Raw genomic sequence first — 25,326 nt, 5'->3', positions numbered from 1 at the left:
TGGGCCAGAAGAAGGTTCCATAGTAATAAATGTTTCTATACAGATAGTACCCTTAGGAAATATAGATACCCAAAGAAGATACACAGATCCCACATCCATATTTTCTCAACAGGTCATTCATTTGTTATGAGTGGCTTACCTGAGGTTGAGGGCAGGTGTTTCGTAGGCTCCTGCTGTGACAGAATTGACTAGCTCCTCGCCATTCATGACATCGTGGGAGAGTATAAGGGCATCCCTGCATGACCATAGGTTGCATCAGAACCAAAGTTCATCGGCGAGTAAGGATAAGAATCACACCAACGGTTGAGAATAAGCACCTAAAAGAGGAGATATATAGAATAAGAGACCTCGGAAAAGTTCCTAAATAGTGCTTAACCAGAGGTGACTTGGTTGGCTATGTAAATTAATATTCACAATTTACTGAACCGCCTGCTCTATTTTTCATGGCTCACCATATTTCATAAAAGACTTTAATTAGATATCAGGTTTGGAATTGCCTCATGGTTCGGTCATGCTCAGAATCACTACACCAAGAACAGGAAAAAGATCAGAAGAATAGAAGATGTAAAATTTCCTCAAAATAAGCAAAGAAAATTAAAAATTTGGGAGAAATTCAACAGGAAAAAAACCATTGGGGTTCCAGAGAGGCTGAAAGAAAATCCCTACTCAGGAGCAACGATGAAAGACATAATTACTGAGTTCTCAGACTTGAAGAGTACATGCCCCCACATCCTGGCTGCCTGAACAATACCAGCTGAAAGAGACCCAAAGAAAAGCAGCCATAGGTCCATTCTAGTCACAATGATGAAAATCACAGAGATGGAATATTGAAAGCAGCAGGATCAGAAAGGGAAAATATATACAACGAAGCATCTTTAAGATTTATAGCAACTTTGTCACAAGCAACCCTCTAGGCCAAAAGGCAGTCGAGAAACTGCACAGTGAAAACACACAATGAAATGAGTGCCTCAGCAATAATACTTCACCTAGCCATATTTTCACTCAGGTTTGAAGGAAATTTACACTGCTTCACAGAAAAACAATAGCCCAGAAACTTTACAGACTCAAAACTCACATTAATAAAAGAACTGAATAGTCTACTTTAAGGCAAACACACCAAACTTCTATAAAATCATGGCACAAAATCTCATGACAATAATTTCTCTCAACATTAATATACTAAATGCACCAGTCAAGAAACAGAGTGGCAAAATGGATCATAAAATTGTATCCAACACTTGCTGCCTGCAATAAACACATTTGGATATTTGAAGCAACACAGAATCAAAGTCAAATGTTAGAGGGCAATTATTCAAGCAAACAACTCCAGGTTATAAAAGAAAGAGATGAGCATTTCTTTCGTTGTTGTTGTTTTGTTTTGTTTTGGGGGACACACCCACTGATGCTCAAGTATTACTCCTGGCTATGTGCTCAGAAATCACTCCTGGCTTGGGGGACCATAAGGGATGCCGAGGATCAAACCCAGGTCCGTCCTGGGTCAGCCACGTGCAAGGCAGACGCCCTACCACTGTGCTATCACTCCGGCCCTAGACGAGCATTTCTTAATTGTCAAGCATGTGTACGTCAGGAAGAAATTATACCCCTAAAAGTTTATGTACCCAATAAAGGGCCATAAAAAGACTCAAAACAACTGGTACTAGACTTGAAGAAAATACCATTAGCAATGCAATAGTAGTAGAGGACTTCAATACAGTCTTGTCACCTCTTGATAGATCAACCAGGCTAAAACTCAACAAAGATATACTGGCTTTGAATGAAGAAATGGCAGAGTGACTTATTAGATACATATAGGGCTTTTCTTTCCCAGAAAGCTTGATACATACTCTTTACCAATGCACATGGGACATTCTCCAAGATGTGATACTTATACACAATGGAATACTACATAGCAGTTAGACACAAGACAATCATGGATTTTGTGGCAACATGGATGGAATTAGAAAATATTATGTTAAATGAGGTAAGCCAAAAGAATAAGGATAAGTACAGAATGATAGCGCTTGTCTGAGGTATTTAGAATATATACCCCATATACATACAATACTCCATGAAGAAATACAACAGTCTAAATGGTAGAAACTCTGAACACCATAGGTGTCAGAGTATAGCAAGGAGAAGTGATCAAATCAAGCAGAAGAGAGGAAACACAAAGCCTTGACTATCTTTTATACCATAAAGAAACCAGCAACAAGGGAAACAGTGGTTCAGAATGAACAGAGTCTATAGTTGATCCCATGACAATATACTCCAACGGCGGAGAAACCCCATATCTCTTAGGCCAAGTGAATTCCTTTTCGAATGACCCCAATATTTACTGTGCCAGGGCAGGAAGAAAAAAAAGCAAAAAGCACAAAACATTGTTAATTTTTATATATTATTTTTTATCTTCATTTATTATTATTAATATTATTATTTTTATCTACCTATCTATTTTTGGTCGATTTCTTTGTTTTGGTTTGGTTATTGAAGCTGTTGCCCCCATTTATACTTATTTTTCATGGTTTTTTTTTGTGGTGCTTATTGTTATTGTTGGAGTCCTCACTGGATATTTGACACTTCTTTTCGTACTGGTGGAGTGTTTCACCTTCTTTTTCTCCTTCATCTCTCAAACCGATGATGACAGCCTCTAGAAGAATTCTGTATATTTTCAACATATTAGACTTTTACCCCAGGTTATTACTTTTCTCTTCTTCAAACAAAACCACGTAACTTGAACTAGCTAGTCCTGCCCCCCAGTTAGAGGGGGAAATAAGGGAGGCACCAGGACCAAACAGGTGCAATACTACTAAGTAGTAGGCTAGGAACAGAGGGGACCACATATTCTGGCAGACCTGGGGGTGAGGGGAGAGCATATGGGAGGTAGGACAAAAACGGAGGTGTAGGGAGGACAAATTGGTGATGGGAATCCCCCTGATTTTATTTAAATATGTACCTAAAATATTATTGTCAATAATATGTAAGCCACTATGATCAAAATAAAAATTATATTAAAAAAAAACTCAGTAGATGAATTGAAGAAAAACATGGTTGAGCTTTCCAACGGGTTAACAGCAGCTGAGGATAGAATTAGTACACTGGAAGATGAGATGAATAACAATTTCATACAGCAGAAGAAATTGGAAAAATCCTTAAAGCAAATGATCAAACAATGGAAAAATTACTCAAAGAATGGGAACAGATGAAAATAGAAGTCTATGATAAGCCCAACAGAAACAACTTAAGAATTATTGGAGTCCCAGAGACCCAGGAAGAAAATCTCCAGGAAGAATCAACAGTCAAGAACATCATTAAAGAGAAACTACCAGAGCTAATGAATGCATGTGATCAAATCCTGCATGCCCGAAGAATACAAACTAAAAGAGACCCCAGAAAAAGCACACCAAGACACATTCTACTCACAATGACAAATACCACAGATAGAGACAGAATTCTGAAAGCAGCAAGATCTAAAAGAGAAATTACATTCAAGGTAGCATCCTTGAAATTTACAGCAGACCTGTCACAAGAAACACTCAAGGCCATAAGGCTGTGGTGTGACATAGTGACAAAACACAATGAAATGAATGCTTTGCCTGGAATACTTCACCCAGCAAAACTCACTTTCAGGTTTGAAGGAAGAATACATGGTTTCACAGATAAATAACAGCTCAGAAACTTTACAGACTCAAAACTAGTCTTAAAAGAAAAACTGAAATAGTTACTTTAAGACAAGACTGACCAAACATAAAAAAAAGATGGCATAAAATCCCATGACAATTCTTTCACTAAATGGCAATGGACTAAATGTAACAATTAAGAGACACAGTGGCAGAATGGATGAAAAAAAACTCAATCCAACTTTCTCCTGCTTAAAAGAAACGCACCTGAATAGTCAGAACAAACATAGACTCAAAATAAAAGGCTGGAGGAAAATCATCCAACCAAACAACATCCATAAAAAAGCTGGAGTGGCCATACTAATATCAGATTATGCAAACTTTATACTTAGAAAAGTTGTAAGGGACAAAGATGGACATTTTGTATTAATCAAGGGATACGTACAGCAGGAAGAAATCACTCTCCTAAACATATATGCACTGAATGAAGGGCAAGCAAAATATTTAATAAAATTGTTGACAAATCTGAAAAACAATATCAATAACAACACAATAATTGTGGGAGACCTCAACACGGCATTGTCAACACTTGACAGGTCAACCAGACTGAAACCCAACAAGGATATACTAGACCTGAAAAGAGTAATGGAAGAAAGAGGTCTAGTGGATATATACAGGACACTCCACCCCCAGAAGCCTGGATACACATTCTTCTCTAATGTACATGGGACATTCTCCAGGATAAACTACATGCTAGCACATAAAACATACTCCATAATATCAAGAGGATAGAAATTTTGCAGGCTACCTTCGCTGACCACAACGCCCTGAAATTATATGTGAAATACAAAGAGACACAGAAGAAAAACTTTAATACCTGGAAGTTAAATAGCCTAATACTGAATAACCAGTGGGTCCAAGATGAAATCAAAAAGGAAATCAAAACCTTCCTGAAAACAAATGACAATGGAGACACAAACTATCAGAACCTATGGGACACAGAAAAAGTGGTACTGAGAGGAAAATTTATAGCTTTGCAAGCACACATCAGGAAAGAGAAGGGGCATACCTGAATATATTAATGAAACAGCTCATAGAATTAGAAAGTGCTCAACAAAAGGACCCAAAAATAGGGAGACAGAAAGAAATAACAAAGCTGAGAGCAGAAATCAATGAAGTGGAAACCCGAAAAACAATCCAAAAGATCAACGAAAGCAGAAGTTGGTTCTTTGAAAAAAGTAAACAAGATTGATAGACCACTGGCAAAACTAACAAAGAAAGAGAGAGAGAGAAACTTGAGAACTCATATTAGGAATAAAAAAGGAGAGATCACTACTGATATGATAGAGATCCAAATGGTAATCAGAAACTACTTTGAGAAACTATGCCACTAAAATGAGGACCTGGAAGAAATGGATAAATTCTTGGACTCTTATAATCTTCCAAGGTTGAAGGAAGAGGATGTAGCATATCTAAACACCCCCATCACTATTTATAAAATTAAAACGGTAATCAAATGTCTGCCCAAAAACAAAAGCCCAGGCCCAGATGGATTCACTAATGAATTCTTTCAAACTTTCCAAGAGGAACTACTATCAATCCTGGCAAGACTCTTCCATGAAATTGAACAAACGGAAACACTTCCAAATAGCTTTATGAAGCCAACATCACCTTAATACCTAAACCAGACAGAGATGCTACAAAAAAAGAAAATTACAGACCAATATCGCTGATGAATGCAGATGCAAAGATCCTCAACAAAATCCTGGCAAATAGGATTCAATGCCTCATTAAGAAGATCATCCACTACGATCAAGTAGGTTTCATCGCAGGAATGCAAGGATGGTTTAACATTCATAAATCTATCAATATAATACACAACATCAACAAGAAAAATAGAAATCACATGATCATATCAATAGATGCAGACAAAGCATTTGATAAGGTCCAACACCCATTCTTGATCAAAACTCTCAGCAAGATGGGAATGGAAAGAACCTTACTCAATATAGTTAAGGCCACCTATCACAAGCCAGAGGCAAATATTGTCCTCAATGGAGAAAAACTGAAAGCATTTCCTCTAAATTCTGGCACAAGACAAAGCTGTCCTCTCTCACCACTCCTATTCAACATAATACTGAAAGTACTTGCTATAGCGATTAGGCAAGAAAAAGATATCAAGGGAATCCAGATAGGAAAGGAAGAAGTCAAGCTCTCACTGTTTGCAGATGACATGATACTCTACCTATAAAACCCTAAAGTCTCTACCAAAAAGCCTCTAGAAACAATAGACTCATATAGCAAGGTGGCAGGCTACAAAATTAACACACAAAAATCAATGGCCTTTCTATACACCAATAGTAATAAGGAAGAAATGGACATTAAGAAAACAACCCCATTCACAATAGTGCCACACAAACTCAAATATCTTGGAATCAACTTGACTAAAAATGTGAAGGACCTATACAAAGAAAACTATAAAACTCTGCTCCAACAAATAAGAGAGGACACATGGAAATGGACGCACATACCTTGCTCATGGATTGGCAGGATTAACATAATTAAAATGTCAATACTCCCCAAAGCATTGTACAGATTTAATGCGATCCCTCTAAGGATACACATGACATTCTTCAAAGAAGTGGATCAGGCACTTTTGAAATTTATTTGGAACAATAAACACCCTAGAATAGCTAAAGCAATCATTGGCAAAAAGAATATGGGAATTACTTTCCCCAACTTTAAACTGTACTACAAAGCAATAATTATCAAACCAGCATGGTATTGGAATAAAGACAGGCCCTCAGATCAGTGGCATAGGCTTGAATACTCAGAGAATGTTCCCCAGACATACAATCACCTAATTTTTGATAAAGGAAGAAGAAATCCTAAATGGAGCAAAGAAAGCCTCTTCAAGAAGTGGTGTTGGCAAAGCTGGCTAGCCACTTGCAAAAAATTGAACTTAGACCCCCAGCTAACATCATTTATGAAGGTAAAATCCAAGCGGATTAAAGACCTCGATATCAGACCTGAAACCATAAGATATATAGAACAACATGTAGGCAAAAGTCTCCATGACATTGATACTAAAGGCATCTTCAACAGGAAACTGCACTCTCCAAGCAAGTGAAAGCAGAGATTAACAGATGGGAATATGTTAAACTGAGAAGCTTCTGCACCTCAAAAGAAATAGCGCCCAGGATACAAGAGCCCCCCACTAAGTGGGAGAAACTAATCACCCAATACCCATCAGATAAGGGGCTAATATCCAAAATATACAAGGCACTGACAGAACTTTACAAGAAAAAAAACATCTAATGCCATAAAAAAATGGGGAGAAGAAATGAACAGGCACTTTGACAAAGAAGAAATACAAATGGCCAAAAGACACATGAAAAAATGCTCCACATCACTAGTCATCACGGAGATGCAAATCAAAACAACTATGAGGTACCACTTCACACCCCAGACATTGGCACTCATCACAAAGAATGAGAACAAGCAGTGTTGGCCGGGATGTGGAGAGAAAGGATCTCTTACCCACTGCTAGTGGGAACGCCATCTAGTTCAACCTTTATGGAAAGCAATATGGAGATTCCTCCAAAAACTGGAAATCGAGCTCCCATATGACCCAGCTATACCACTCCTAGGAATATACACTAGGAACACAAAAATACAATACAAAAATCCCTTCCTTACACCTATATTCATTGCAGCACTATTTACCATATCAAGACTCTGGAAAGAGCCAAGATACCCTTCAACAGATGAATGGCTAAAGAAACTGTGGTACATATACACAATGGAATATTATGCAGCTGTCAGGAGAGATGAAGTCATGAACTTTTCCTATATATGGATGTACATGGAATCTATTATGCTGAGTGAAATAAGTCAGAGAGAGAGAGAAAGACGCAGAATGGTCTCACTCATCTATGGGTTTTAAGAAAAATGAAAGACATTCTTGCAATAATAACTTTCAGACACAAAAGAGAAAAGAGCTGGAAGTTACAGCTCACCTCATGAAACTCACCATAAACAAGGATGAGTTTAGTTAGAGAAATAACTACGTTTTGAACTATCCTAATAATGAGAATATATGAGGGAAATAGAAAGCCTGTCTAGAGTACAGGCGGGGATTAGGTGGGGAGGAGGGAGATTTGGGACATTGGTGATGGGAATGTTGCATTGGTGATGGGTGGCGTTCTTTACATGACTGAAACCCAGACACAATCATGTATGCAATAGTTGTTTAAATAAAAAAAAACAAAGTTAAAAAAGAGAAATCTTCATTTCATTCCCATCTTGCTGAGAGCTTTTTATCAAGAATGGGTGTTGAACCTTATCAAATGCTTTCTTTGCATCTATTGATATGACCATGTGATTTTTATTTTATTTTATTTTTTTTTTTTTGGTTTTTGGGCCACACCCTGTGATGCTCAGGGGTTACTCCTGGCTATGCGCTCAGAAGTTGCTCCTGGCTTCTTGGGGGACCATATGGGACACCGGGGGATCGAACCGCGGTCCGTCCTAGGCTAGCGCAGGCAAGGCAGGCACCTTACCTCCAGCGCCACTGCCCGGCCCCGTGATTTTTATTTTTTGTTGTTATGTTGTGCATTAGATTTATAGATTTACGAATGTTAAACTATCCTTGCATACCTGGGATGAAACCTACTTGATCGTAATGAATGATCTTGATGAGGCATTGGATCCTATTTGCCAAGATTTTGTTGAGGATCTTGCATCTGTGTTCATTAGAGATATTTGTCTGTAATTTTCTTTTTTAGCAGCATCTCTGTCTAGTTTTGGTATCAAGATGATGTTGGCTTTATAAAACCTTTTTGGAAGTGAACCTGTTTTTTCAATTTTATGAAAGAGCCTGACTAGGACTGGTAGTAGTTCCTCTTGAAAGGTTTGAAAAAAATCATTAGTGAATCCAGCTCAGCCTGAGCTTTTTTGGGGGGGAGACACTTGATTACCATTTTAGTTTCCTCAATGCTGATGAGGGTTTTTAGATATGCTACTTCTTCATTATTCACCCATGGAAATTTATTGGAGTCCAAGAATTTATCCATTTCTTCCAAATTCTCATATTTGGTGGCATAGAGTTTCTCAAAATAGTCTCTGGTTGCCCTTTGAATCTCTCTAATATCTGTTTTGATCTCCCCCTTTTCATTTCCAATACGGGTTATCAAGTTTCTCTTTCTTTCTTTGGGAGTTTAGCCAATGGTCTATCAATCTTGTTTATTTTTTTCAAACAACAAACTTCCGCTTGTTGATCTTTCAGATAGTTTTTTGTGTTTCAACTTCATTGATTTCTGCTCTAAGCTTTGTTATTTCCTTCTGTCTCCCTACTTTTGCTTCCTTTTGTTGATCATTTTCTAATTTTATTAGTTGCATCATTAGGCTATTCAGGTATGCCCCTTCTTCCTTCCGGATGTGTGCTTGAAAAGCTATAAATTTTCTTCTCAGCACTGCTTTTGCTGTGTTCCATTGATTCTGATAGTTTGTGTTCATTGTCATTTGTTTCCAGAAAAGTTTTGATTTCCTCTTTGATTTCATCTCGGACCCACTGGTGAACAGAAACTTTTTAAAAGAAGAAATACAGAAGGCCTTAACATACATGAAAAAATACTCTAAATCACTTATCACCAGGCAGATGAAAATCAAAACTACAGTGAGATATTGTTTCACACCACAGAGATTGCATACATCAAAAATAAGAAATCAGTGCTGGCACAGATGTGGGGAGAAATGGACATTCATTCCCTGTTGTTGTGAATGTAGATTGGTCCAGACTTTTAAAAAATAACACAGACATAGTCTTGATCCAAAAAGAGACTAGAACCCTGAGATTATATATAAAAAAACTAGAAAATGAGCTTCCATATGACCCAGAAATAAATCTCTTTGTTATGTACTGTAGCGGCCCAAAACACAATGCAGAAAAGGCATGTGCATTCTAATGTTCACTGCAACACTATTAAAAATATCTGGAATCTGGAAACAACATTAGTGCCTAAGAAAAGATGAGTGAATAAAGAAACAGTAGTAAATCTACACAGTGGAATATTATGCAGCTCTTAGGAAAAATTAAGTCATTAAATTTGCTTATACATTGACATATATGAAGATTACTACTCTGAGTGAAATGAATCATAAAGAAGGATAGACACAGAACAATAGCAATCATTTTGGGGATATAAAATATATAGTATGGTAATAATATCTAAAGACAATAGAGACAAGGACTAGAAAGATCAGTCCTGGTAGAAAGTTTGTCACATACAGGAGTGGGGTGCAGTTTAGATAAAGAGACCACTTTGACAATGATAGTTGAAAATGATCACTAAATAAGAACTGTGTTCTGAAAGACTAAATGATATGTATGATTTCCCTTCAGCAACAATATTTGAAACCACAGTGTCTAAAAAAATAGTAAAGGAGAAAAAGAAGAAAAATGTCTGCCACAGAGGTAGGCATGGGAGAGAACATATGGGAGGACAGAAGGGAGACTGGGGGCATTGGTCGTGGGAAATATGCACTGGTAAAGAGTGCTGGTCATTGCATTACTGAAACTCAATCATGGACAACTTTGTAACTGTGTATCTCATGGTGGCTGAACTAAAGATTTTTAAAAATAAATAAATCCATTTAAAAAAAAGCTCAGTTGAGGCTAGAAATATAATGCACAGTGCAGGGCACTTGACTTGCCCAAAGCTGACATGAGTTGAATCTACAATACCAAATATGGTCCCATGAGTACCACCAGGTGTGCTCTCTAGTCCAGAACCAGAAAGGAAACTAGGATAGCCCAATCCCTCTAGAAAATGAAAACTATGTAGTACCACTAACAAGGTCTGAGAGTTCCAGTTTTCTTATTTATATTCCAAGAGCTAGTATTTTATTTTTAAAATCTTTGCCAATTTTGTGAGTATGGTACATAAACCCTTCATTTGTATTGTTGTGGCCATATGTATTTCTTGTTTTGTGAACCATCTCTTCTTTTCCTTTTTTGAGATTAATTTCTCTACCAATTAATCTTTTTTATATCTCTACTAATTTGTTGTCAATATGTTTGGAGTAACCATTTTTGTCCTAATAAGGATGGCTTCTTCTTTGTATGTCTTTGTCCTACCTGGGCAGGAAGTATCTCTGAATTGACCCCCTAACCCTACCTGTTCTCCACCCATGGAGGAGGTCCTACTCTTCCCAATAAAGACACAGGTCAGGGAGATATCCATGGCTTGTTCCACAGCTTGCCTTTCTTGCAGCTCATTCTGCTTGCAGCTTGCTTGTGCTAGAAATTATTGCACCTATTTCATCTCCCTAACCTGGTGTGGATTATTTCTTGTGTTGGCATTGCTTCCAGACCCGTTTTTCCCAATATTCCTGTGAATCATAATAATAAAAAACAACAATAATAACAATAACATCAAAAACAATAATAATAATAATAATAATAATAATAATATCCCTGAACAGGGACATTAACAACACTGGGTGAGACTCTTCGGTAGGTGGATTTTCTGGTTATTCGGGTGGATAATCTCAGGGCTCTAGTCTCTTTTTGGATCAAGACTATAGTGTCTTGGTTTTGGAAAGAGAGACCTTGATCCCTGTTCACATACCTTACTACTTTTTCCCCACATTTTATCATATCCTTTACAAGAGTGGTAAATTTTATTTTAGTCATTCTGGTGTTCATAGTAGGCTTTATAATTTTATGTACTGTGCACACGAAACGTACAGACCAAATTTTCCAAAGTGCCTTCCATATTAGAAAATAAAAATGCCTTTCTAGTGGTGACATGTACTGAGCCAGAAACCCATAGGCCAATAATTTGCACCGATCCGCTAGCATTAAACTAGAGGAATCACCATCTACTGAGATTAACATAACAAATGAAAGAAATACTGAAAAAGAGCTGGGACAATTCCCTCAGATGCAAAGTCAAGACCAGCTCCATAAGATTGCTTCACATCCTTCCCACCACAACCTGGCAGAGGGTGCCTTAGATGCAGCTGCTCTGCTCTTTCCCATAAGAAAGAAAATCAACTCACTTCTTATGTGGGCATAAACATGGCCTCCCTCGCTGATTTACAAAAGACTGTTCAAAGTATGTGCCAATTTCAATGATTTTTTAAAATGTATTACTAACTGGAGTGAGGGTTGGCTTTGGACCCATCAGGACTTTCATACTATTGCTAAAGCACCTGCCTGAGCACTTCCCAATATATGCAGTGGAAAATCTAGTTTTATGACAAAGCTAAAAATGAAGCTCCACACTTTAGGTTGTTCTGGAAGAAGGATTTAGGGAGTTCTGTTGTCTAATGAACTTTTGATAGGGAAAGGGGCTTATTCATATCCAACAGGCAGTCAACTTTACCCCATGCTGTTTTGGAACTGGTTTTTGAGATTGCACAGTAGGCTTGGGATAAGATTGATCTGGATACAGGATTTAAGGAGAGCTTTACAATTATTTTTTTCAAGTCATTTCAAAACCATATGCAGACTTTTTGGGAAAACTTATGAATTTCATCCAATGACAGATTAGAGGCAAGGACCTAATAAAAATGTTAGCTTTAGAGAATGCCAGTGAGAACTGTCAGGCAATCCTGTTCCCTGTTAGAAAAAAGAAAGATGTGAGATGATTTCTGTGAGCTTGTCAAAATGTTGAGCATTAGTCTTATGTGAATGCTTTTGTGGCCTATTCTGTGTGGAGGCAAGCTCAAGGGAATCAGAACAGATCTGATTATCATTCTAGAGGACAAAGAGGCCCCCACAATAACCCCACTTCAAGAAGATCACCTGAAATATGTCCAAGATGTGGTAAAGTATTCCAGTGGGCAAGAGACTGCTTTTCATCCTCTTACTGTGTCTTGAGATATTGGATAAAAGGACAAACTCCAGCTTCATGAGTTCAGGGCAGATGGTTTAATTGTGGCAAACTGAGTTATTTTTGCAGAGACTGCAGGATTCCTCCTGAGCCTGTCTCCTCTAGATCAAGACCTAACCATCTATTCTTGGGGAAATGGGTGAAGGGCCAGTTCCAGGCTCCACAAAATCAGGAGACATTTTTGTCAGCAATTCCACTTCCCGGACTGAGCCAAATGAGCTTTTATCAATAGATTTATTACAACCTGCTACTACAGGAAGTTGTACCTTGTATATCCCCTGTCCTGAGACTGTGACTATAACTCCAGCTCATTCCCCTTACAATTTAAGATCTGGCACAAAGGGTTCAGTCTCTCAAGGCACTGTGGGGAGTAGTCTAATAATTAAAGGTATTTCTAGTCACTGGGAATTATAGATTCTGATCATGTTAGAAAAATAATTGTCATTTATGTGCTGTTTGGACTTTTGAGAATAAGGAACACATAGCTCAACTTTTATTTCTCCCTTTTGTCATAATTGAGTATTTTGACTGCCCTAGTACTGAGGGTTTTGAGAGTATCAACCCCATGCCTTTGCTAATCCCCTAATTGCCCTTACTGCCATGCTTACTAAAGCAGAACACCTACTGTTAACCCTTGAGATTAATGGCAAGAAATTTAAACACATGTTTGACACAGGTACAGAGGTTTCTGTCATCACCTTACAACAATGGACCCACAATTATGCCTTGTGAAATATACCTTAAGGCCTGAAGTCAAATGAAATGTATTGGACCTGAAGGACAGTAAGTCACTTTCCTGCCATATATATATAGCATTATATATTATATATTATGGGATATATATACCATTTCTCTGAATCTATGGGGCTGAGATTTGCATAACCATTGGGGATCAGAGTGTCATATTACTTGCCCAGCATCCCCCAGACCACTAGTTCAGAGGTTTCACCTTTTTAATTCCACCTCTCTGCATTCAGTAGAAATCGCACATCTTTCTGCAGAAGCCACAGTGTCTCCTCAATAACACAAAATTTAAAGGCTTTAGTAGACTTAGTAGAGGAAGAGCTTAAAGTGGCACATATTGAAACTTCATTTTTACAATGGAATTCTCCTGTTTCTGTTATATAAAAGAACTTGGGCAAATGGCAGCTGTTAAACAACCAACTTAAGGGATGTAAATTCCACAATATTCCCCCACAAGAGCTTTATAATCAGGTTTGCCTCTTCTCACCCCTGAAGCTATTTTTAAAGAATAGCCAATTGTGGTGATAGTCCTAAAAGATTGCTTTATAATATCTCTATTAAGGTGGAGGACCATATATGCTTTGCATTCTCCATTCACTCCTTAAAAACAGGGCCCCCAGTCGTGATTTCAATGGACTGTTTTACCTCAGGGTATGATTAACTCACCTACCAAGTGCCAATATTTTGTTGATATGATTTTATACCCTTCTTGTATAAAGTTCCCCATGCATATTTGATTCATTATATGGATGACATATTTTAGAATTTCTATGGACAGAGCACTTCAGTGTTTATATGATGAGGTCATGACAAGTTTGCGAGCAGCTAGTTTATAGATTGCCATAGAAAAAGATAAGACACTGCCCCCTGCATAAATATTTAGGCAGTCATTAAATATACCTCAGAACATCCACAGAAAATTTCCATTTATCAGAAAGATCTCAGAACACTTATTTATTTTCAAAAACTGATGGTAGACTATAATTGGATATGTCCCTCTCTTGGGATTTCCAACTCTGAGCTCAGTAATTTATTGCACACCCTGTAAGGCAGGGATCTCAAACTCAATTTACCTGGGGGCTGCAGGAGGCAAAGTTGGGGTGATCCTTGAGTGCAAAGTCAGTAGTAAGCCTTGAACATTGGGGGGTGTGACCCAAACAACTAAAACAAAACAAAACAAAAAAAGATTCCTCTAGGGCAGGGCCACAAAATGTTGTACGAGGGCTGCAAACAGCCTGCGAACCGTGAGTTTGAGACCCCTGCTAAGGGGACTCTGCATTGAATAGTCCATGACAATTAACACTGTAGCTAAAAATGAATTAGATTTTTTATAGAATGTCTCCAAAATTCTTATCTTTCCAGGTTCACATCTGAAGATAAAGTTTGGCTGCTGATCTTTGCAAACCCCCCACCCTCTAGATCAAGTTTCAGGATAACTAGAATGGCTCTATTTACACAACAAACAACCTTGCTCATTTGTGCAGTATTTAGAGTTAATAGCTGCTCTGACAATCAAAGTGAGACTCAGTAATTTATTCTTTAGGGGTATTCTTTCGTGTTTTTGGGTCACACCCGGCAGTGCTCAGGGGTTATTCCTGGCTCCATGCTCAGAAATTGCTCCTGGCAGGCACGGGGGACCATATGGGACACCGGGATTTGAACTGATGATCTTCTGCATGAAAGGCAAATGCCTTACTTCCATGCTATCTCTCCGGTCCCTCTTCTTTAGGTTTTGACTCTCATGTTATAGTTCTGCCAATTCCACAAAAGGAAGTAGAAACCATCCTGCTTGTCAGTGACACTCTTCAAGGAGCATTATCTGACTTCTCAGAAAAAAAAAATCTCTTCCCATTACCCTGATTGAAAAGCCTGGGATTTCTTCAGAAGGACATATTTTGTAATCTCCCCAATAATCCAATCTTCCTCCCATATCTAATACTTTATGTTTTATATCAATGGTTCATTGTCAGGAAAAGGCAGCATCACTGACCTCTCACTGACTGAAAAAGTGTCTGAAAATTACATGTCAGTCCAACAAATGGAACTCACCATGTTGATTTACTTACTCCCCCATGTCTCAGCTCAAAGGAACATGGTGAGTGACGCAGCTTATATGTTTGGCCTTTTCCCTGGAATTGTCTCTGCCTCCCTAAATGCACATAGCCCTGTGGTTCAGTATTTGCTTCAACAATTAAAAGCTCCTTTTGCAAAGGTGCTCTGAGCCTATTTTCATTACCCACATTCAATCTCATTTCGGCCTCACTGGGCCAATGGCTCAAGGAAATGAAACTGCTGGTTGCCTAGCAGTGCCTCTTTTTAAACTAACCTTTACAAGAATATGAAGTCATTGATACTAATATCTGTCACATTCATGTGTATTACCACACCCCATAGTGGCAAACCAGGCATATATTTGATAAATGTTATAGTTGTGCTCCTTTGCATGAAATATTACATGTTGCAAGTGCCAATCCTCATGGCTTGCAGAGAAATAAATAATGGCAAATGGATGTTACATATATTAACTTTCCCCCAAAGAAACCCTATCTTCATGTGGTGGTAGATACTTACTCCCTTTTTATGTGGGCCATACCTATGTCTTCTGAAAGAGTTAAGGCAGTTTTCTCTTTCCTCCTACGATGTTTTCCTGTCATGGGCCTCCCCCAGATCATTAAACTTTACAATGGCCCCGCCTACACTAGCAAAACCTTTCAAACATTTTGTAAAGAACAGCAAATCAAGCACATCACTGGATTCTCCTACAAATCTCAGGGATAAGGCATAGTTGAACGAGCTTACAGAATCCTCAAAACTCAATTATTAAAATATAGAAAAAGGGGGCCAGAGCAGTGGCACTAGAGGTAAGACATCTGCCTTGCAAGTGCTAGCCTAGGACAGACCATGGTTTGATCCCCTGGCGTCCCATATGGTCCCCCCAAGCCAGTAGCAATTTCTGAGCACATAGCCAGGAGTAACTCCTGAGTGTCAACAGTGTGCCCCCCCCCAAAAAAAAAACAAAACAAAAAAGAAAAATACAGGAAAAGGCACATGGCACCAACTGGCCTTTTATCCTGAATACTGTATTCACTAAAGTTTTTGAATTTACCCCAAGGAGAGCCTGATACAGCTGCAGAAAGACACTTTCAAGAGGAAACACAGGCTAATTATTGGGGTAAAACTTGATAACAAATTTAAGGAAAAGGATAGGCTTATGTTTTCACAGATAAAAACCCTGCCCAGAAACTCTGGGTTTACTACACCTTTTCAGAAGCAGAATTCTCACAAATCATGAAATCCAGATACGGGTGCCTGATAAGGAATCCCACAAACCAAAGCTTTCCTTCTCTTTCCTAGATCCAATACAGACTATTCAGGAGAAAGAAGGAAAGAAACAGCAACCTCAACAGATAACCAAGAAGACAAGCCAACATTTCACACAAAGGTAAAGACTACAGGGATTAGAAATGACCATTCAGAACCTTGTATCTGTTTATGAGGAAACTGGTTCAACTTTCACTGGGTTTGGTAATCTAGGAAACACTTGTTAAATGAACTCAATAAACAATGCCTGTGTAACACTCCATGTTTGGCTGATTATTTTAGCTGAAACCAATATGAGGACGGTCTTAACAGGTCAAATCCACTGGATATAAATACAAAGTGGCAGAAGAATTTGACAAAATTATGAAAGTTTTGTGGGCAGGACAGCACAGGCATATCAGCCCAAAAGACTAAGATTACATTGGGAAACTCAATGACCAGCTTTCAGGGCACAGCCAATAAGATTCACATGAACTACTTCTATTTCTAATGAATGGTCTCCACGAAGACCTGAGTAAAGCAGATAGGCAGGAAAGACATACATAAGAAAATAATGATCATCTTGATTACTTAAATGCAGCAGAGCATGCTTGAGATACAAGCAGCTCAATGATTCTATTATTGTTACACCTTTTCAAGGTCAGTTCAAATCCACAATCCAGTGCCTCAACTTTCACAAAAAGTCTCAGACATTTGATATTTCATGCATTTATCCTTGCCATTGACATCCACAAATAAATGCATGCTGCAGGATTGTCTCGTTATTTTCCAAAGAATAAAAACTAACACACAATAATGTCTTATTGCAGTCACTGAAATATACAGTGGGATTCCTTAAAAGGAATAGAAATTTGGACACTACCACCCATGCTTTTTAATACATCTGAAATGCTTTTCCTATGAGGGCAAGTAGATGCAAAATTATATACCTATGTTGACTTCCCTTTAGAAAACCTTGACTTGGGGCCAGAGAAATAGCATGGAGGTTCGAATCCCAGCATCCCATATGGTCCCCTGAGCCTGCCAGGAGTGATTTCTGAGCGTGAAGCCAGGAGTAACCCCTGAGTGCTGCCGGGTGTGACTCCCCCCACAAAAAAAGAAAACCTTGACTTTTCACAGTATATTATTGGTTTTAAGAACAACTCTGAAAAATAAAAGTTATTGGGGCTAGAGCAGTGGCATAGCATTAGGGTGTTTGCCTTGCACACTGGCTGACCTAAAATGGACCCCTGGAGTCCCATATGGTCCCCCAAGCCATGGGCAATTTCTGAGTGCATTTCTGAGCCAGGAATAACCACTGACCATCACCGAGTGTGGCCAAAACAAACAAACAAAACAAAACAAAACAAAATAAATTATTCTGTTTCAAATTATTTGGGTGCACAGCTTATTATAAAAATGCAAATAGACACAGTTTTAAGTTTGATGATCACGACGTTTCAGACATTCCCATTTCATCTGTGAAGTCCTCAGCAGCTTATATCCTTTTTATACTTCAATGAAACCTGTTGCAATGGACACAGCTGCATAGACTAAAGCAGACATTCAGCTAACTGCCTTTGATCAATGTCTACAATAATGTTCTAATGCTTCTATCCACAGAAATCTTTGTGGAAATTATTTGGATGTCATGGACTCCAATTACAGTGCTCACTATAAGAATGTTTTAGTAGGGGCCGGAGCGATAGAACAGCGGGTAGGGCGCTTGCCATGCACGCGCTCGACCTGAGTTCGGTCACCGGCATCCCACATGCCCCCCCACTGCATGCCAGGAAGGCGTCCTGAGCAAAGCTAGGAATAGCCCCTGAGCATAGCCGGGTGTGGTTAAAAAAAGACAAAAAAAAAAGAATGTTTTAGTAAATTAATTTTAAACTGATATGTTTATAACAGCATTCCAATGTGTTTGTTCACAGAGTCCCATGGAGAAAAAATTTGGACACCCTATAATATTCTACATTATGTACTCCAGTTACAGTGTTCATTATAAAAATGTCAGGACAAATTACAAAATCTTAAACTAATCATTTTCTATTTGATCATACCTGCAAAATGCTCTGATATTTTTATCCACAGATTTCCGTGGAGAAGGTACCTGGGAGACCCTGAGAATGTTTTGGTAACTTACTTTCAATTTAACTATGTTTGCAATCATGTCGTAATGTTTTTGTTCAGTTTCCTACAGAAAAGGAACCTGGATGCTTTCAACCCATATAATGATGTTATATGATCTAGGCAGTGGTCCTCAAACTATGGCCTGCGGGCCACATATTGTATTTGTATCTGTTTTGTTTCTGCATTGCAAAATAAGATATATGCAGTGTGCATAAGAATTCGTTCATAAGTTTTGTTTTTACTATAGTCAGACCCTCCAATGGTCTGAGGGACAGTGAACTGGCCCCCTGTTTAAAAAGTTTGAGGACCCCTGATCTAGAGTCTAGTTATAGTTTCTATAAAAAAATTTTAAAATAAAGTCTGAAAAATAAGGCTTTAGTGTTATGCTGAAGTCAGGATCTTGAAAAAGCAGATAGTTTCAAAAATATAAAATGCACTATCTAACCTATGATGCTTTTACAGCCAAGTCTACCCTCACTAGCAATTATTCCTAGGTATTAAATTATCTCTCCATTTTCTAGCTTAATATTTACGAAGCACTTTAACCTGCTTAGCTGGGTCAGTTTTACAGCTGTAACCTATTGATCGATCTACAATGTCTCTCTCTGTGTTCGGTGGTCACCTTTATGTCAGCTAATGTCTGTTTGTACTGCACATAGTATCTGTCTGTGTCGTACAAAGCTCTTCAATCCCCTTCCCCCTGCCTACTACTCTACAAATCCTTTTATATTTTCTTCCTCCGTTTACTCCCTCCAGATTTGTTGTTCTCCATTTTACCCCGCAGTTCTACTCCCCATAGAGCTGGGAGCAGTGCTGCACCCCCATCTCTTCCACATCTCATTGCTCTGGACTGCTGCCAGTGACCAGATTTGGCTTTTGAGTAAGCCTCGGCTCAAGGACATATCTTAACCTGTGACTTCAACCCGCCGCCTCCTAGACTGCTAAAAGATCATCTCTCTGGCTGGAGCTGTGTTCTAGATTCTACTTCCCTTGGACTTATTCAAAAGACATTAGGGGGATATGTATATTTCTTTAGGTTTATGTCTTCACTGTGTATATTTTTATGCCTATTTCTTTATTGGGATGTAGTTTTGTCCCTTTTTGTACTTGTTTAGTAGAAAATAATAAGGGATATATGTATTTCCTGGGAACTGTATTGTTACCAGACCCATGTAGCAGGGATTGTTTAGCATGTTATTAGCACCCTCTAATGTCCCAATAGTATCCTCTGGCTTTATTTTTCTTCCTTTTTTCATGGGCCCAATGGGAAATCTTAAGAGAGAAGTTCCCATGTATTAGGGGTAGGGACTCCAAAATTTTTATGTTGCAGGATGGGCTTCTACCCTGAACATTTGTCAAGATGACTTAGGCTCCAGTTGCTCAGAGATCAGCCATACACACCCGAACCTTGGGTCTCATAATTGAAAACGGCACAGGCTTCTTCACTACACCAGGCAATGGAGACCTACAAACGGGGCAAGTTTTCGTGCTATCCTGGCACCAACATGCACCAAGGCTGGCTTCTATACCACGGTGACAATGACATGGAAACAGCAACAACTTGCATCCAGGATAAATTTCCATGCCATCCATGTCACTTGACAGGACATGCTTTGTGATTTACTGACTACGACAGAAAAAAAACAAAAACAAAAAACAAGATCTGGAATTACAGAAGCCTGACTGTGATGAGGAACTTTTTATGGGACCTTAAAGAAAGTCCTTGTTGTAAGACAAATTTTGGACTGCCTGAAGCCTGTATTGTTTTTATGTGACCAGATGCTTCATGGGTAAAGACACTCTGTTCTTCAGATAAACGTTTTTATATTATTTTTTTTTTACCAACTTTTACTGTACCTTTGAAAAATACAGCCACCTTTTGAGCTTCTGGTATATGGCTCCCACCTTTCTCAGAGAACTTTTAAACATGATTTATTCTGTCTTATATCATATTTCTTCTTTTTTTGTGTGGAGTTGTTGGAGTAAAGGGTTTTCTCCCTAATTAGGATGCCTCCTTCTTTGCATGCCTTTGTCCCACCTAGGTGGGAAGTACCTCTGGATTGGCGTCCTACTCCTACCTGTTCTCCACCCATGAGGGAGGTCCTCCTCTTCCCAATGAAGACCACAGTAAGGAAAGATTTCCATGGCTTGTTCCACAGCTTGCCTGTCTGACTGCTTGCTCTGTTTGCAATTGTGGAAACTGTTGAACCTATTTCATTTCCTAACTTGGTGTAGATTATTTCCCATAATGGCTTTGTTTCCAGACCTCTGTTCCCCAGTATCCCCAGGATTGTGGTATGTGTATTTTTCTTCACTTGTTCTGTGAACAATCTCTACTTTTCCTCTTGAGATTCATTTTTCTACCAATTAATCTTTCTTATTCTTCTACTGATTTATTGTCAACTTGATGCTTAATACAATAAAAACAAAAAATAAAAAAATTAGCAAAACAAAAAATGGTATTCAGAAAATGCAGATCTTCTAATACTAAATTCAGGTAGAAAATAAACTTCTGATGCTAGAAAGTCTATCATTCACTATTTTAACTGAACTATCTTTTTTGGCCACTAATTGTGGTCTCAAGTCATTTAGCCTCTTTAGACTGTGCTTTGATAACATGCAAAATGTTAACATTTTAGAGATGCCACATGTCAAATTGTTAGCATTCCTTCTTTCTTCATAACTCTTTATACTGTCTGTTTTGATCTTCAGTGAAATCTGGTGAGGATGACTCAATCAAATCCATAATGCAAGTTGACAGTTTAAAAAAATGGAAACAAAAGAATCTAGTCCTAATTCTTGGCCAGTGATCTTTTTTCTAGATAAAATTTTTCTTTCCATAGAGCAATCTCTTTTGTCTCTAATTACCAACTGCACTTATCAATCACCTTCCTATTTGCATAGGCTATCAGGTTTTAGAAATCAATCTGATTCAAATGCCTACAGAAGTAATACATGAAAACAAAGAATTGTAACCTAAGGGAAAATCATGTATATCTCACACAAGATACAGAAATCATGTTGTGCAACCAAGATCTCTGATTTCAGAGGTCTGACTGAGACAACTACAACTGAGAAGATCTTCTGGAAACATAATAAAAGATTCTATCCTAGGCTTCATCCTAGGATTGGTGCAAAAACCAAGATCACCAACTACAGAAGACTGATTAAAACAACAGTGATGGAACAGAACTTCTAGAACCATAAAGAAAGACTCCAAAGGCCCCATCCTTTGACCTGTGCAAATACCAAGATTTCTAGCCACAGAGGCCTGATTTTTACCATCCTACGCAGAGCAGAAAGTTTCCAGACACTACAAAAGGACCTAGGGGAGAGTAAAAGAACATGTACGGACCTGTAGTTATTCCTATGACAGTATACTTCAAGGGTGGAGAAACCCTGTATCTCATAGGCCAAGGGAATTCCCTTTCTAATCTCCCCAATATTTACTGTGCCTATGCAAAAAAAAAAAGAACAAATTATTTTTGGTTTTGTTGTTGTTGTTTTTTTTTATTTTTTGTGCTTTTTTTTTCCAGGACTGTGTTATTGTGTAGTTGTTGTCTTTATTGCTATGGTGCTTTTAGGGTTTTTGTGTAATTTTTTTTGTATTGTTGTTATGTTTTTCTTCCTTTTTCTTTTTCTTCTCTTAAATTGATACTTATAGCTTCTAGAAGGACTCTTCCCATTTTGCTTGTTTGATTTTTGCCCCATTTTATTTTTTTCTTTCCTTCAAACAGAACCACATAAGTTGAACCATCTTGTTCCACCTCACAAATTGAGATAATGGAGGGTACCAAGACCAAACAGTCATATGAACATTAAGTAGAAATAAAAAATAATCAGACTTAAACACTAAATCCAAAGCCAACAACAACAGAATCAATACCTAATCTACAACAAGCAAGACACAGAGGAGTCCGGGGGTAAAGGAGGAGTATATGGGATGCAGAATGGGAACAGGGGCGGAGGGAGGACAATATTAGTGGTGGGAATACCCCTGATTCAATGTCACTATGTACCGAAAATATTACTGTGAACAACATGTAATCCACTTTAGTCAAAATAAAAAATTATTATAAAAAATGGGAAGAAAAAATGAACAGACACTTCCACAAAGAAGAAATACAAATGGCCAAAAGACACATGAAAAAATGCTCCACATTACTAATCATCAGGAAGATGCAAATCAAAACAACTATGAGGTACCATCTCATGCCACAGAGACTGCCACACATCACAAAAAAATAAACAAAAAACAAAAACAAAAACAAAAACAAAACAAGAACAATCTGTGCTGGCGGGGATGTGGAGAGAAAGAAACTCCTATTTACTGCTGGTGGTACTGCAATCTAGCCCAGCCTTTCTGGAAAACAATATAGAGATTCCTCAAAAACCTCGAAATTGAGTGCCCAAATGACCCAGCTATACCACTTCTAGGGATATAACCTAGGAACACAAAAATACAATTTAAAAATCCCTTCCTCACACCTATATTCATTGTAGTACTATTTACAATAGACAGAATATGGAAACAGCCAAGATGCCCTTCAACAGATGAATGGCTAAAGAAACTGTGGTACAGATGCACAATGGAATATTAGGCAGCCATCAGGAGAGATGAAGTCATGAAATTTTCCTATACGTGGATGCACATAGAATCTATTAGGCTGAGTGAAATAAGTCAGAGGGAGAGAGATAGACACAGAATGGTCTCACTCATCTATGGGTTTTAAGAAAAATTAAAGAAATTATTGTATTAAGGCCCAGAGACAATAGAGTTAAGGGTTGGAAGGGCTGGAAGTACTAGCTCACAATTTGAAGCTCACCACAATGAGTGATGAGTTTAGTTAGAGAAATAACTACATTGAAAATTATCCTAACAATGAGAATATATGAGGGAAATAGAAAGCCTGCTTTGAGTACAGGTGTGGGTGGGGTGGGGAGGAGGGAGATTTGGGACATTTTTGGTGGGAATTTTGCACTGGTTAAGGGGGGTGTTCTTTACATGACTGAAATCATACAACTACAATCATATTTGTAATCACGGTGTTAAAGATGAAGAAAGATGCAAATTAGAAAAATGTATTAAGGAGTTGCATTTTATGTTTAAAGATACATACTCATGTAATTAAAGTAAAAACAGAGATATCAAAATAATAGACACTAAACATAGAAGACGTCACTTTGGAGACAACTTTAATCATAGGATAATTCTACTGGCCATATTTTTAAAGTTGTAGGGTAGATATTATGATTTTGATAATATGATTCTATTTTTGTTGTTTCTTTATTTGGGGGGTCTGGTGTTGCTCAAGGTCTATTCCTAGCTCTGTGCTTAGGAGTTACCCTGGTGATGCTCAGGGAACCATATGTGTAGTTCCAAGGATTTGTTTAAGAGTATCAGCTGCTTCAACCTGCATATAAGTCAAGAGTTGCCTATCTCCTATATTTGCTATGACACAGATCACCCCAGTAGTACCAGGAATAGAAATAGTGTTAGATTCTCCTCTCCCCTTCTTCTTCATCCCTTTCCCTCCCCTTCTCGCCTTTCCTCTTCCCTCTACTGCCCTCCTCTCTGCTCCCCTCTTCCTTTACACTCCTCCCCCCTACTTTTCTCCCTTTCATATCTAACCTTCTCTCCTCTCCCTATTCCTCTTCTTTTCCTCCCCTCTCCTCTCCTTGCTTAGGAATTACTCCTGGTGGTACTCATGGGATGCTTGGGGTAGAACCCAGGCAGCCACGTGCGAGGCAAAGGTTTTACCTTCTGTACTATCTCTCTAGTAACCTTCCTTCTCTCCCTCTGTTCATTTGTTCCTCCCTTCCTTTCTGTCTGCCTGCCTGACTTCCTTTTTGGCTTCCTTTCTTCCTTACATATTTTTTTCTTGCCACTCCTGGGCTTAATCCTTAATCAGGTGTAACTCCTTTTTTTTTTTTTTTGGTTTTTGGGTCACACCCGGCAGTGTTCAGGGGTTACTCCTGGCTCTGTGCTCAGAAATTGCTCCTGGCAGGTTCAGGGGACCATAATATGGGATGCCTGGATTCAAACCACCAACCTTCTGCATGCAAGGCAAATGCCCTACCTCCATGCTATCTCTCCGGCCCAGGGGTAACTCTTTGCAGTGCTCAAGTAACCATACATAGTGCTCAGCGTTAAACTCAAGTATAGCTGTATGCAAGACCTTATCCCCTATCTCTCACTGTGATTTCTTCCTGAGGGCTTTTATTGTTTGCATCTTACAGCATAAATTCTCAAGACTGTACCTGCAGGATAAAAAGTGTTTTCCATGAATATAAAATGTCCTCTGTTTCAATAAATTTAGGATATATATATATATATGTTTCTCCAATTATCTAAAATAATATTTGGTTGTTTTAGGGTTATACCTGGCAGTACTCAGGGCTTATTCTTGGGAGCTGTGGGACTATATGAGGTTACAGGTATTGATCCCAGGTTGGGAGTGTGCAAGGCATGCAACCTGTCTTTTTTACTATCTTTCCCATAAATGTTGACTGTTTATATTTTGTATGATTTGGTAGGCCATTCTGCAAACATAAGGACCATCAATTTATTTATATATAGTAAATTTCATTTGGCATGCTATCAAAAATAGTCTATAAAATTTTCTCAAATA

At 38.4% G+C, this 25,326-nt stretch overlaps 1 protein-coding gene across 1 annotated transcript in view; it reads right to left on the bottom strand.

Annotated features, from left to right (window-relative positions):
- The window catches only part of DRP2 (dystrophin related protein 2), a 123,346-nt gene that overhangs the window by 65,254 nt on the left and 32,766 nt on the right, over positions 1-25,326 (bottom strand). Inside the window, exon 2 of the mRNA XM_049766650.1 lies at positions 140-317. Coding sequence (XP_049622607.1) covers positions 140-256 — 117 coding nt within the window. The 5' untranslated portion in view covers positions 257-317. The remainder of the gene's footprint in view (positions 1-139; positions 318-25,326) is intronic.

Source organism: Suncus etruscus, chromosome X (assembly GCF_024139225.1).
Source record: "Suncus etruscus isolate mSunEtr1 chromosome X, mSunEtr1.pri.cur, whole genome shotgun sequence".
NCBI classification, from domain to species: Eukaryota; Metazoa; Chordata; class Mammalia; order Eulipotyphla; family Soricidae; genus Suncus; species Suncus etruscus.
This window is presented reverse-complemented; position numbering and strand designations above follow the sequence as displayed.